Here is a 14659-nt window from a genome sequence, read left to right as displayed (position 1 = left end):
TTTCTGCCCCTGAGATACACTCATCTCCAGGCCCGACTTGCCAAGCCGCCTGCAGGATACCGACTCTGGGGAAGGCGCTTGGCTCACTTAGGCACCTGCAGAAAGGAGAGGGGAGGGGGCCTGAGGGCGAGGACGACGACGGTTGGCGAGCTCCTGCGCGGTCCGCACGGCGCCTGCGCAACGGCCCTAACGCTTTCCCATTCTCGGTGGCACCGTTGGGGGCGGCCCGGAGCGGCGGCTCGCGATCCGCGTGCGCGAGCGCCTGGGCCGCGCGCTCCCTGCCCCGCGCTCTCGGCGCGCGCCCCCCCGCCGCCGGTCCTCCCATTTACCCCGGACGCCCGGGCCCCATCAGGCAGCCCGCTCTCCGCCTGCCTCTCCCGGGCCTCGGCCGGCGGCGGCGGCCTCAAGATGAAGCCGCAACGGCGGCGAAGACGGCGGCTGTGAAAGGTTGGTGAGGAGGCTGAGGCGGGGAGGGCCCCTCGCAGCGCCCCCCCCGGCCCGGCCCGGCCCTTCCCGGCCCCCGGCCCGGCGCGGCCCGGGCTCTCCCAGCGCCCCCTGCGGACCGCGGCGTCTGCTCCTCCTCAGCCGCGCCCGCCCCGGGGCGCTTCGGCCCCGGCGGCACGGGTTGCTAGGTAGGCCTCGGCGGCGGGGCGGGCGTGAGGAGCGGCGGCCGGGGGCGGGGAGGCTCCCGGGGGTCCGCCCGGCCGGAGGGGAGCCAGCGGCGCCGGGGCCGGGGCCGGGGCCGGGGCCGGGGCGGGGGCGAGTCCATCATCCCTCGGCGCGCGCCGCGGGGGGCCGGCCCCTGCCGGGAAGGCGGCCCCCGCCCCCCAAGATGTGCGTTTGATCGGGATGCGGACAGCAGCGGCTTATTCATTAATGGGAAAGGAGCAGGTAGAGAGCCCCTCGCGAGCCTTTTTGTGTGTGTGTGTGTCTTCCCCCCGCGGCTCCTCCTCCCACCTTTATGCGTGGTGGGCTTCCTTGTGGCTGTGCCTCTTACAATGGAGATGATCCTGGCAAAAAATGCTCCTTGATACAATGGCAGTGCAAGGTGGCTGTACCGCAGAATCCCCAGATGCCGGCATTCGATATCGGGCGGGTTATTTGAGGTTCCCCCTCCCAATCTCGATCTATACCTTTTCCCTTTTTTATCTCACCCAAGTACATTTTTTTTTAATCGTAAGCAAATGTCAGTTTGTGTAAAAATTAGATTTAGCAGAGCCTATGGCATCGAACCCAGTGTATTTGAATGGAATGGTAGAGTTGATATATATATATATATATATATATATATATTTTTTTTTTTTTTAGGTTGAAGGTACTTACTACCGAATTTGATTTTCTGACTTCACTCTTATCTTCTTTTTGTTTTCAGATGGTGGATGTCGATGCTTCTGCTTGTGGAGATACCACCAGGAGAAAAATGGAGGCCCTGACAGACAGCGCTGTTGAAATTGTCCCTTCTGAGCTCTATGATTCAGCCAGGGCAAAAATAGCTGCTAATCTACAATGGATTTGTGCTAAAGCTTATGGAATAGGTATGAGTATTTATTTTCCAAAAAATTTCTTTTCTCTTCCTTTTTTTCTTGTTATGACTTCTGATCATTATCCTGTCTTTTAAAATAATATGAAAGCTGATGATACCTCTTTATATCAATATTGATTGTTATCTTTTCTCACATCCCATGCAAAAATAAACACAGGGAAGATGAAGAAGCTCATCAGCATGTAGCCTAGTCTATTGTCGGTGCATTATGTGGCAAAATCTATTCACTTGAACAAGAATGGCTCTATAAAGGACCTGTCAGTTAATTTACCTACTAGCTTTGAGTCCTTTTTTTACCTCTATTAGTCTTAAACACTATTCCTTGGCTAGTGATTTTGATAGATGAGTTTTGAGACCTTAAGTTTGGCAGAGTTTGATGCCCTGAAATTTGAAAAATGTAACACTGGATGTTTTGAATCATTGAATAATTCAAAAATAACAATGCATTTTTTTGTTAAGTAACAAATTTCTTTGCTTCATCCTGAAATACAGAAGGGAGGGAATGTTTAGTAGCAACTGTACAGGATTGACAATTCCTTTAATCACAGGAATTTGTAAAGGGAATTACACAACTTTTCTAAAGTGTCTTAAATTCTAAAAACTAAGAGGAATATTTAGTTAAAATAGTCTATACTTCCATCACTAGATAGATTAAAACATTTCTTCATAATAACTAACTTTCATTATTCTGGGAAACAAAGACAACTTTGTAATTTGAAGTACAGTTTGCTAATTCCTTACTAGATCAATACTGACTTTATGTTCTTAGAACTTGCCTGAACAAATTATTCTTAAATCCAATTCAGACTGTTTTAATTTAGCATTTTTATTCACAAAGGCAAACGGATAGAGGGTGGTGCTTAGAGTTAGGACTGGGTTCAAATCCTGGCTTCAACATACAGAGCTGTATGATCATGAACAAGTCATTTAATCTGTCAGTGCTTTAGGCAACTCAAGACTATATATTATAGAAGAGTTATTATCTGTTTTGACGAAGGAAGTTTATAAAGAGGGAGTTCTTCACACTTGAGAAACCATAGGTCTTCAACTCCCTTTCCCAAGTACAACATTGTTGAATTTAAGTTCATTTGTTAAGAGTCTGAAGCACAAAGCAACAGATAACCCCTCCCCCACTCCTAAATATGGAATTTTATGTCTCAATTTCAGATCTAGATTTTTTGACAAATATTTTTGCTTTAGTAAAAATATTTCCTTTTTAATGCTAAGAATATATGCATTGGATTTTTAAAAAACTGTAATCTTGTTTTGAAAACTTGATGAACTAGCATTCTATGTGTGACAATATTTCAACAGTTGGAATTGAGATCTTGTATAACAGCTACAGTTATTAGTCATGAGGACAAACATGTTTTGTAAGTTGTAGGGATTAAATACCCTATTTTGTTTCAAAATGCCTTCATTATTTATTATTTTTAAATACTGCTTGTTTTAAAGCTACTGAAAATGACTCAACTTATTAGATTAGAGATGGGAAAAATGATTTGTTTTCCTTACTCATGTATCTTTATGGACTAATACATTTGAATACCTAACTAAACTGGGCATGTCATGCAGATTTAAATACTTGTTTGAAAAACCTTTCTCTCCCATTTTTCTCCCATTTCCTTCTACAGAATGAATTTTAATGTTTCCATTTAGTGTTAGCACTTAACATAGGAATTTGTTGGCATTTCAGTATTGAATAATATGAATAATATTGAATAACAATCTTTTATTATTTTTTGCATTAATTTGTATAATTTTATTTCCATTATCAGATATCAGGAAATACTTCTTAATCTTTGTAGAATTTAATACAATATTCTTAAAGCTGATATATTTTGAACTTGCTAAGAGGTAGACATTTGTAGTGTTGTTACAAAATGAAGGAATGGGATGAATGCAATAATCATTTAATAAATAGTTATTGAATGAATGAATGAATGAAATCTGAGCCAGGAGGAGGAGGATGGAGAATGTCTTAGCAGTCCTAGATTGAATTGTCATATTTATTGTAGCATAAGACTGATGTCATTTGGTAGTACCCTAAGATAGGCACATAGTTTTTTTTTTATTTATTTGTGCTTGTTCAGAAATCTTTTTCCATAGAGGGACTGAAATTTAATAATACTTACATTTGAGAAAAGGAGTTGGTAAAATTGAACTTTTTCTTTTGCAGTTTTATAAATTAGAGGGAGACTAATTCAAACTGATGAAAAAACTTAGAATTTTAGGATTCAGTTTGAATTTTATATTATGTTTTTTTAATGTTATTTATTTTTATTATTTTATTATTATTATTTTTTAGGTTTTTACAAGGCAAATGGGGTAAAGTGGCTTGCCCAAGGCCACACAGCTAGGTAATTATTAAGTGTCTGAGACCAGATTTGAACCCAAGTACTCCTGACTCCAAGGCTGGTGCTTTATCCACTACGCCACCTAGCCTCCCTATATTATGTTTTGCATATTATTTTACTGTTTATCTTGGTATGTGAGATTACCTATTGCTGGCAAATTTAGATTTCAGTTGTTTCAATGATTGGGAGAAACCTTTCATAGTACCTTGTAAATTTCTTTGAAAACTTTTTTTGGTGGTTTTTGAAAATCATCCTTAGCTTTTTTAGTTCTCTATACAACTTAGATTTGGACCTTTGAATTGGAACTTAAAAAAAAATTTATGATATCGTTTTATATGAATGTAGCAAAGGTTTTGTTAGAAAGTTATGTAGTGGAAGAAATTGAACAATTATCTTTAAGTTATTTTATTTGCTGTTTAGTTGAATGTATGTTAAATTCTATGGGAAGACCAACTTGAGCGTGGCACTTTTTAAAAAATCTCTTGTGTTGTCATTATTTCTGTATACATTCTGCTAACAGTGCATTTGTCATTTGTAGTAAATACTAAGGACTACAATGGAACTCTGTCATTTCTAATGCCTTGGATTAACCTCTATATCTAGCATATGGTCTACACAAACTTTTCATTTAGTTTTTGTTCACTATTAATGTGATAGCTAAGAGTAGTTGATCTTGTTCCTTTTTTAAAAGTTGGTGTTTTACCTGTGTTTTTCATCTTTTCTTTTCTTTTCTTTTCTTTTCTTTTCTTTTCTTTTCTTTTCTTTTCTTTTCTTTCCTTTCCTTTCCTTTCCTTTCCTTTCCTTTCCTTTCCTTTCCTTTTCTTCTTTTTCTTTTTGTTTGTTTGTTTTTTTTGTTTTTAGGTTTTTTGCAAGGCAATGGGGTTAAGTGGCTTGCTCAAGGCCACACAGCTAGGTAATTATTAAGTGTCTGAGGTCGGATTTGAACTCAGGTACTCCTGACTCCAGGGCTGGTGCTGTATCTACTGCTCCACCTAGCTGCCCCTCCTAAGTCTTTTTGATAGTGAATTAATATGCTGTGTATAATAGTGTCCCAAAGCTTTACTGTCTTTAACTGCACATGACATTTGAGATAATTCCAAATTTAAAGGGAACATTAGAGATGATGAAAAATTATTCCTGTTAAATTGGAAAGCATTGACATTTATAGACTGGAGGCAAAGGGTTAACTTTATAATTTATTCATCTTTTCATATTTTAGTAGCATTATATTTATGGGTATATAATAGATGACCAGGGTCCTATTTTTTAAATGTGAAAATTAGTGTAGAATCTTAGAATTGAACCCAATCCATTTTCTTCATTTTATACCTGTGGAAATAGACTCAGTGAGGTTAAATGATTTACTTAAGATTACAGTACTTGACATTTATCTTTGACATTTCATCTCTGTTGAAGTGATAATGGAAAAAAATATCTTTCAGATAAGGACTCCCTAGTTTGGATTTCTGGGTATCTTACCAACCTTGAGGTCAGACAGACGAGTTCAAATTGAGCTTCAGGTTCTTAATTAACTTTGTGACTTTGAATAAGTTACTTCTCTTTACCTCAGTTTCCTCATCTGTAAAATAGGGATAATAACAAATATCTCCCAGGGTCATTGTAAGGATCAAAAAATTATTTGTTAGAGTGCAGTGCCTGACATATAGTAGGCCCAATATGAGTGCTATTATTATTGTTATTATGTTGTTTTCATAATACTTAGATAACTTTATTACACTATAGCATTACCAAGGGATCCAATTATTGAATTTTATTTTATACTTCTAAAGACAATATTCTGAGGAGATATTTGCAGTCCATGACATCAAAAAGGTTCATTATCTCTGATACACACACATATATCTCTATACACATGCTAAGAGATTACTCTGAAGGTGTGCTAGTTAGGGGATCAGTAAGATAATGAAAAAGTTTTTCATACAGTATAATCTGGGTTTTAGAGTTAGAGCTCAGAGAATGTGAATTTCACAGAATCATGAAATTTGGAATGTGGAAGGGATTGCAGCAGCCATTCAATTTAACTAATACTTTGAAGGCATCTTTTGCTTTGGTGAACTTGTTCTGAAGACAGGACTAGAACTAGTATCACTAAGATACTACTGCTTGTGATACAATGAGGGATACTTTTGTATTGCTTTTTAGAAAATCGGTAGAAAATTATTCTATATGGCATATAAATTTAGTTTGTGATAAAGCAAGAAAGCTTCTATAAAGTCGTCTCTTCTGCTTTGATATTCTGTAATTTTAAGTTACATTTATCATGACAATTAAAGTTTAAAAATCTTTAGGGGTATGACTTTCAAATCCTACCTGATCTGTTCTGTTGTGACCCTCTTTGACAATTTCCTATATCTTTGTGGACTTCGATCTGGAACATGGAAGACAGATGCTTGAGGAGCCTTAAGTAGTTATTGATAGGCACATGGAGCTTGTTTAAAGATCTGCAGGCAAAGGAATTTTAGTGAGTTGAAGTGGCTGATTATTGGCTAGACAAAGCAGAGAAAGGATTAATATAACCAGAAGGGAGTTAGTGGACTAGGAGTTTTAGGTATCATGTGTATGGCAAATACGTTTAGTGAATTCAGAAGTCAGAGTTTACTTAGGAGACTGTAGCAGTGTAGGTGATAGGGACATGATTTACTTGGAAGATATTTCCTAAAGATTTGCTGGAATTTAGAAGATACCTTTAATTTAGGAGCTAGATAATACTTTTGACTTTACATTATAGTTATTTCCAGAAAAAGATCACCTCTGCTTTCTCTAGATTGAATTTCTTTAAACTCTCTTGCCCCACAAAAGGGCAAATATCTGATGATAAGAACTCCTAGGAATACAGCATTCTTTCCTAGTACTTATATACTTCTACCATGAATAGGATGATATTTTTCATTATTCTTTGGAATCTTACAGTGATTGTTGTAGTGATTGTAATAATTATTCTTTTGGCTCTGCTTTAATTCATACAGATCTTCATATATTTCTTTGAAATCCTCATATTCATATTTTTTTACTGTGTAATATTCCATTAAGTTAGTATATCATATTTCTTTCAGTTATTTCTCATTTGACAGTTGTAATTATTTGCTAATACGAAGTCCTTTGCTATGGATATTTGGATACATACTAGATCTTTGTTTCTGTCTTTTTGTTTTTGGATTCTTAGAATATATGCCCAATAGTGCATTTGGTGTTTTCAAAGGATATAGATCACTTTTCTTGTATTTTATTAAGAATGGTTGGACATGTTCACAGCACTATCAATATGTTGGTACTATGTATTATTTTCCTGTGGTCCTTTGACTTCTATGATTTTTTTTTACATCCATTTTTCAGTATGAAGTAAAACAATTTGCATTTCATTTACAATTTCAAATGGTGTTTATAGTTTGCAATTATTTTTTAACATCTGTTCATAGCTTTTGACTGCTAATTTATTGGGGACTGGGAACCAGATTTATTATTCAGCTTCTAGAAGAAATTCAAAAGAAATAAAGAAAGTAAATCTATTCCTGTAGTACATTGATTCCTAATTACAGATTGAGATCCAAATTATAGACACTGAATTTGTAAAAGATTCTAAACAGATTCTTTGAAACCACCCAAAAAGGAAGCAAAGCACATCTGATTAAGGCATTTCCTGGGTCATATATAGAATTATGGGAGGAAGTTGCTTCCCTTTTTTGCTATCCTACCTAATCTGTCTCCTCTGTGTGGAATTAACTGGAGCAAGTATATGTACAGTAGTTGAGAAAACCAAGATGTCTTTAGGAATATCTCCCCTGCCAACTATATTTTTGTTTCTTTAGATTTCTTTTTAAGTTGTCACATTATTAAAATGTGAATGGGCATGAATAAAACCCCCCAACATTCTTTGTAGGTTTGCCCTTGTACCCCTTCTTGGGGTAAGAGTTGTATTAAAAATATAAGGCACTGTACGATGTGTGACATCTGAGAATTTTTGAGCTCTGAATTAAGAGATTAGAGAAAAATAAGCTGTATCAGTCAACAAATGCAAGCAGTTCACCAATTTACAAATTTGTGTGTGTGTGTGTGTGTGTGTGTGTGTATAGTACATATATATGTATATATGACTGCTATTCTTTACCTCAAAATGACTTATATTTTGGGAACTATTGTGGGGAAAATAGGAGAATCTATATGACAAGAAATAGAGGAAGCTGTGAAAAATAACATGATTTATAGCATTTAGAGGGGATTTTAGAGATAATATAATCTAACTTCCTCATTTTATTGATGCATTCTGAGGGTCATTTGTAATAAAGAGACTTAGTAAAGGTCATATATCTAGCTTGTTTCTTTTGTAGTCGATAGTTACATAGATATATTCCGCAATGTCTGAATATTTTACTTCCCTTTGTTTGAATGCCTGAAATAGTACTACTAGCTAGAGATTAATTTTACTAAATAAGCATCATCTTAAAAAAATTAAAAAATTGCATTGAATTAAATATCAATAAGTTATACTTTATTAGTAATTAATTTTGTATTCTTTTCATTGCATCATACTGTCTTTTCAGAGTAAATCATATCTACAATTCTGTGAGAATGATTAGAAGACAACTAGATAAAGAATAACCTAGGTCATTGTACATCCAAATAGTAACATGTGCATATGTGGACATGTAAAAAAATATTTAAAATTTGTGGTTGTTCTGAGTGTATTCAAAAAGCCTTTAATAAAGCAGATAGTTTTAAATTTGATTTTAGGGGAATATTTGACCACTAGATTGAATGAGATATGTGACAAATACCTGATAAATAGGTTGTTAAGATACTTGTGATAATGGTGTTTTGTAAAAAAATTAATTTCTTTACAATTTTCAAACTTTAAATTTATTTAGAATATTTTCTTCTTTCTCAATCTAGAGAACATCCTGGCTTTTTAAAAAAATCACTGTACTTTTCATTGTGTATATGAATAGTTATGGTTGTTTAGAATGATCCACTTTTTATGTTACTATTTTTGCAGTTCTATATCAGTACATTTAGCAGATAGATTCCTATTGAACTTTTTCAAGTTGTCTTAATGAGAATATTGACTGGGCCTTATTGTGATATTGTTTAACCTAAAATATTGTTAAGTGGCATGGACTCTAAGGAATCTCAACTATATTATGGTATAATACTAAGAGTAAACTGTAGGCAGAAGCTTGATAGAGAATTTTTTGTTTGATGTTAATCATTTTGATTTCAAAATTATATTTGCAATTCAAAAGATGTTTGGAAAAGATAGATTAATCATATGCTTTTATTATGAAGATGATACTTCGTAGAGGCATAAATGTATGGACAACAAAAACTATTACTATGATCAGTTTTAATGACTTTATAATTCTTGATCAGTTTTTTTGGGTAGCAGTTTAAAAAAATTTATTTTTCTTTCTAAAGCCCTCTCCCCATTAAAAAAGCAAGAAATATGATACCGCATATATATGTATATGTATGATGTATATAAAGTGATACAAAACATGTTTCCGCATTAGCCATGTTCAAGCAAAAAGCAAAAAAAATGTAGGAAAAAATCCTTCAATCTTACACTCTTATATAACTCTTATACTCTTAATCCACTTATCTCTCTCTGAGGATGAATAGCAATTTTCATCCTGAATCTGAAAATTGTCTTGGATCTTTGAATTGATCAAAAAAACTAAGTTTTGACAATACTATTGTTACCGTGTACAGTGTTTTTCTAGTTTTGGTCTCTTCTTTTTGTATTGGTTCATGTAAGACTTGCTGGGTTTTTTTGAAATCATCTCCTTCATCCTATCTTATAACAGTATTCCATCACAGTCATCTACCACAACTTGATCAGTTGGTAGATATCTCATTAGTTTCTGATTCTTTGTTTCCACAAAAAGAGGCAGCTTATACTTTTCAAAGTATTTTTGTTTCCAGGATCCCTTCCAGATTCAGTAGGACAGGTCATTATCATCTTATCAATGGATAAGGTCACATATCTGTTTAATGCCATTAATAATATGTGTAAATTTTTTCAGATTTTCAAAACCAGTATTTTATTGTGTTCATATTGATTCACTTTTGACCATACGATATATCAGTAATATATTAGATAACTAATTGTTTATACATCAGTGCTGACCAAAGTATCCAAATCCAGATTACAGAGAGAGATTTTGTTGCATTGGGAAAGCTATATACAGCCATTGCTCTACTCCAAGCTAGAGGCCTTATTGGGTATACTCACTGAAACTTGACATCTTTTTCCACTGTTCTTTGCAACTAGCCTTGAGGGCAACCAGTCCTTGAGGATTTAGAGCTTTTGGGCTTTAACTCTTTTTTTTTTTTTTTTTTTTTGCAAGGCAATGGGGTTAAGTGGCTTGCCCAAGGCCACACAGCTAGGTAATTAGAAAGTGTCTGAGGTCAGATTTGAACTCAGGTACTCCTGACTCCAGGGCCAGTGCTCTATCTGCTGAGCCACCTAGCTGCCCTGGGCTTTAACTCTTGTAGTTAGAAATGTACTTTTGCCTCTTAACAGTGGCCAGTGGCGAGTGTTTTAAGTAGGTTTTTGGATTGTGTGTGTTTATATGTGATATATGCATGTATATGTACACACATAAACAATGTATATATGCAGATGGGTATATATGTATTTAATATGTATGTATACATGCACATACATATATGTATATACACACATGGTAGGGGAGAGAGAGAGAGGTGGAGAAAAATCACAGAGGGAAGGCATTATCATTAAAGGAGATCAGGAAAGGCTTCTTGATGAAGGAAAGATTTCACTTCAGACATAAAGGAAGTCAGAAAGAAAGTTGAAGAGAGAGAATTCCAGGTATGGTGAAATAGCAGTTTCTTATAGGAGGGATAGCAAAGAAAGATCATTGTCATTGGATTATAGAATATGTGGAGTGTAATATAAGGTGTAGGCCTGGAAAGGTATGGATGGGTCAGAATGTGAAGGTCTTTAAAAGCCAAACAGAGAATTTTATTATAGTTGAACTCAGAGGTGATGGGAAGTTAATGGAGTTGATTGAATGGGTGTGACTTTATGTAACAGATCTGTGATTTTAGATGATCACTTTTGACAGTTGAGTTGGAGAATGGACAGATGTTGGGAGGAACTTGAGAGGAGATGTTGGAATAGGGCAGGTATGGAAGGGCTGAGGCCTTGCATCAGGGTGGTGACAGTATCAGAAGAGAGAAGGGTATTTATGTAAGAGATGTTATAAAGGTACAGTAGACAAGGTTTGGCACCTGATTTGATCTTTTTTTTTTTTTTAGTTTTTAGGTTTTGCAAGGCAATAGGGTTAAGTGACTTGCCCAAGGCCACACAGCTAGGTAATTATTAAGTGTCTGAGACCGGATTTGAACCCAGGTACTCCTGACTCCAGGGTCGGTGCTCTATCCATTGTGCCACCTAGCTGCCCCCGATTTGATCTTAAAGAGGGTGATGAAGAGTGAGAAGTTGAATTGGACACCTAGGTTTCAAGCTTGGGTGACTGAGAAGATAGGGATGGTGTTCTTTTTTTTAATATATTTTATTTGTTTTCCAATTATATACAAAATAGTAGTTTCTTCTGTCATTTATTGGCAAGGTTTTGAATTTTACAATTTTTTCCCCCTTCCTACCCTCTCCCTCCCCCAAACAGAAAGTAATCTGGTAATCTGATATTTACATTTGTTTCCATGATGGCCATGTATCAAAATAGAACGTTTTGAGAGAAAAAAACATATCCTTAAAAAATATTATGTACTGCATAAGATGAATTTTTTAAAAATTGATGATAATAATCTTTGGTTTTGGTTTAAACTGCACAGTTCTTTTCTGGATGCAGATGGTATTCTTCATCACAGATCCTCCTAAAATTGTCCCTAATTATTGCACTGATGGAGTGAGCAAGTCCATCAAGGTTGATCATCACCCCCAAGTTACTGTTAAGGATGTATAGTGTTCTTCTGGTTCTGCTCATCTCACTCAGTATCAATTCATGCAAGTTTTTCCAGGATTCTCTGAAATCCCATAGGGATGGTGTTCTTGACAGTTATAGTAAAGTTTGGAACAGATGTGGACTTGAGAAAAGTGGCAAGATAATGAATTCAGTTTTGGACTTGTGAAATTTGAAATACCTATAGAATATTCAGTTTGAGTTGTCCAGTAGATAATTGGAGATGTGAGACAGTAGGTAATAAATGGATAAATAGATTTGAGATTCATAAGCATAAAGAGCTTAAAATCTACAAAGAAAATAGACAAGAAGTGGTCAAATGGGTAAGTAAAGACCCATGGGGGGGCGGCTAGGTGGTGTAGTGGATAAAGCACCGGCCTTGGAGTCAGGAGTACCTGGGTTCAAATCCGGTCTCAGACACTTAGTAATTACCTAGCTGTGTGGCCTTGGGCAAGCCACTTAACCACATTTGCCTTGCCAAAAAAAAAACTAAAAAAAAAGACCCAAGGGAAAGAAATGTCATGAAAATCTAGAGAGAAGATGGTTTCTTTTTATTTTTTAGTTTTTTTGCAAGGTGTAATGGGGTTAAGTGATTTGCCCAAGATCACACAGCTAGGTAATTGTTAAAGTGTCTGAGGTAGGATTTGAACTCAAGTTCTCCTGACTCCAGGGCTGGTGCTCTATTGTACCACCTAGCTGCCCTGAGAAGATAGTTTCAAAGACAAAAAGGTGATTGACAGTGTCACAGACTGTACTGACATCAAGAGGGTGAAGATTGATAATTTTGGAATGAGCAATTTCAGATGAATGATGAGATAAGGTCAAAACTCAGACTGAAAAGATTTAAGAAGAGAGTAAGAGAAAAAGGAAGTAGGGACACTGATTATAGACCTTCTCAAGGAATTGAGTCACAAAAGGGAGGAGAGATACAGAAGGCCAGCTAACTGAGAGAGCTGGGTCAAGTAAAGGTTTTTCTCAAGAAGACCATGACAGGGAAGTGATGCCATGACAAGCATGTGAATTGGATTTGAGTGAAGAGGTGCTGTGCTAAGTCACCAGTCTCACATTCTCATCCAGAGCCATCTGGGTCCAGTGGCCATTTAAATATGTATCAAGATGACTATCAAGATGACCATCAAGAGATGGCCCTGGATGCAAGGCAATCAGGGATAAGTGACTTGCCTAAGGTCACACAGCTAGTAAGAGTTAGTGTCTGTGATGGGATTTGAATTCCTGTCTTCAAGACCAGTGCTCCATCCATTAGCTGGGGATCACTTGTGCATGTTGAGCAGTTTGCCCTAACAAGGAGAAGGATACTCTTCATGTGAAATAGGTGAAAGGGGGAGAGAGTTGCAGAAGGCATATAAATGATGTAAAATGAGGAACTGGAGAAAAGAGGGAGTGCTTTTTGTTCAATTTTTTTTCAGTGAAATATCTGATCTTAGCTGAGAGAGTTGGAGTGTGGCTGAGTCATGGCAGATTTGAGGAGGGATAAAAAGCTTTGGAAAAGTCATTGGTGAGTGGGAGAGAATAGATGAAGACCTTAAGGGGTTGCCTTGCTGTTTAACAGGAATTGGGAGGTGATGGAGGAAAAGAGAACACCTCATTTATTAAATGTTGACTATGTACCCTGTTCTATGTCAAGCACTTTACAAATATTATTCCATTTGATCGTCTTAAACCTGTGAGGTAGGTGCTATTATTTTTCCCATTTTACAGATGAGTCTGAGGCAGACAGATGTTAAATGAATTGCTCAGAGTTAAACAACTAATGAATATCTGAGCCTAAATTTGAACTTGAGTCTTCTGTCTCGCCCCAGCACTCAATCTGCTGTTATTATTACCTAAAGGTAGGAGTAATCGAAGGCTGAAACCTGGCAGGACAAGATTTTTGTTAACATACAGGGCAAGCTACTTGAGAGAAGAGCTTAATGTGATATCAAACTTGTTTAGCCAAAGATCAAGAATGGGGAGGGGAAGAGATTGTAGTTAGTGTGAATAGAATGATTTGGGAAAATAACTGAGAATTGGAAGAATTGAAGGTGAGGACCAAGACAGGGTAGGGTAGGGTTAGGGGTTTCAGAGCAGGAGAGATGTTTGTAATAACAAATTATGATCAGATAAAGGACTTTCAGAATGTGTGAAATTAAAGTGGAACACGTCTAGGTAATGGCAAAATAATGCATATGACGAGCCATCTCTGTTTAGCTGAGGTAGGGTGGAGGTACATTAGGTCATGGTTATTGAGTAATTTGAAGAACTGTGAGGTTAGGATATTTGGGGGAGTACCTGTACATTGCAGTTAGGGAGAAAGGAGAGAAAAAACCATTTAACCCACTGTATATTAAGCATTTTACAAATACTATCTCATTTAAATCTTCCAAAAACATGGAAGAATTTTATAAAATCTTGAAAAAAGAGATATCAGCTATATATACAAAATTATTCAATATGATGTTGAAGTTAAAGCAGGTATGCAGATTTTTTTTTCAAATAAAAGAAAGATTTTTTTTTATTTTGAGTTTTACAGTTTTTTTCTCCTACTCTTGCTTCCCTCCCACTACCTACCCCCCCCCCCCCCCCCCACAGAAGGCAATCTGTTAGTCTTCATATTGTTTCCATGGTATACATTGATCTAAGTTGAATGTGATGAGAGCAAAATCATATTCTTAAGGAAGAAAAATAAAGTATAAGAGATAGCAGAATTACATAACAAGATAACTTTATTTTTAAAAATTAAAGGCAGTAGTCTTCGGTCTTTGTTCAAACTCCACAATTCTTTCTCTGGATGTAGATGG

General features: G+C 36.6%; 1 protein-coding gene across 3 annotated transcripts in view; it reads left to right on the top strand.

Annotated features, from left to right (window-relative positions):
* The first annotated feature begins 261 nt into the window (after positions 1-261).
* CAMSAP1 (calmodulin regulated spectrin associated protein 1) overlaps positions 262-14659 on the top strand; it is an 86986-nt gene continuing 72588 nt past the window's right edge. The window contains exons 1-2 of one of the 3 annotated variants that reach the window (XM_074210674.1): positions 262-447; positions 1373-1535. In XM_074210674.1, coding sequence (XP_074066775.1) covers positions 1373-1535 — 163 coding nt within the window. In that variant the 5' untranslated portion in view covers positions 262-447. Of the gene's footprint in view, positions 448-580; positions 633-829; positions 892-1372; positions 1536-14659 lie in introns of those variants that run through there. The other 2 variants (XM_074210675.1, XM_074210673.1) reach the window with 2 other exon arrangements.

The sequence above is a fragment of the Macrotis lagotis genome, chromosome 1, assembly GCF_037893015.1.
Source record: "Macrotis lagotis isolate mMagLag1 chromosome 1, bilby.v1.9.chrom.fasta, whole genome shotgun sequence".
NCBI lineage: Eukaryota > Metazoa > Chordata > Mammalia > Peramelemorphia > Peramelidae > Macrotis > Macrotis lagotis.
This window is presented reverse-complemented; position numbering and strand designations above follow the sequence as displayed.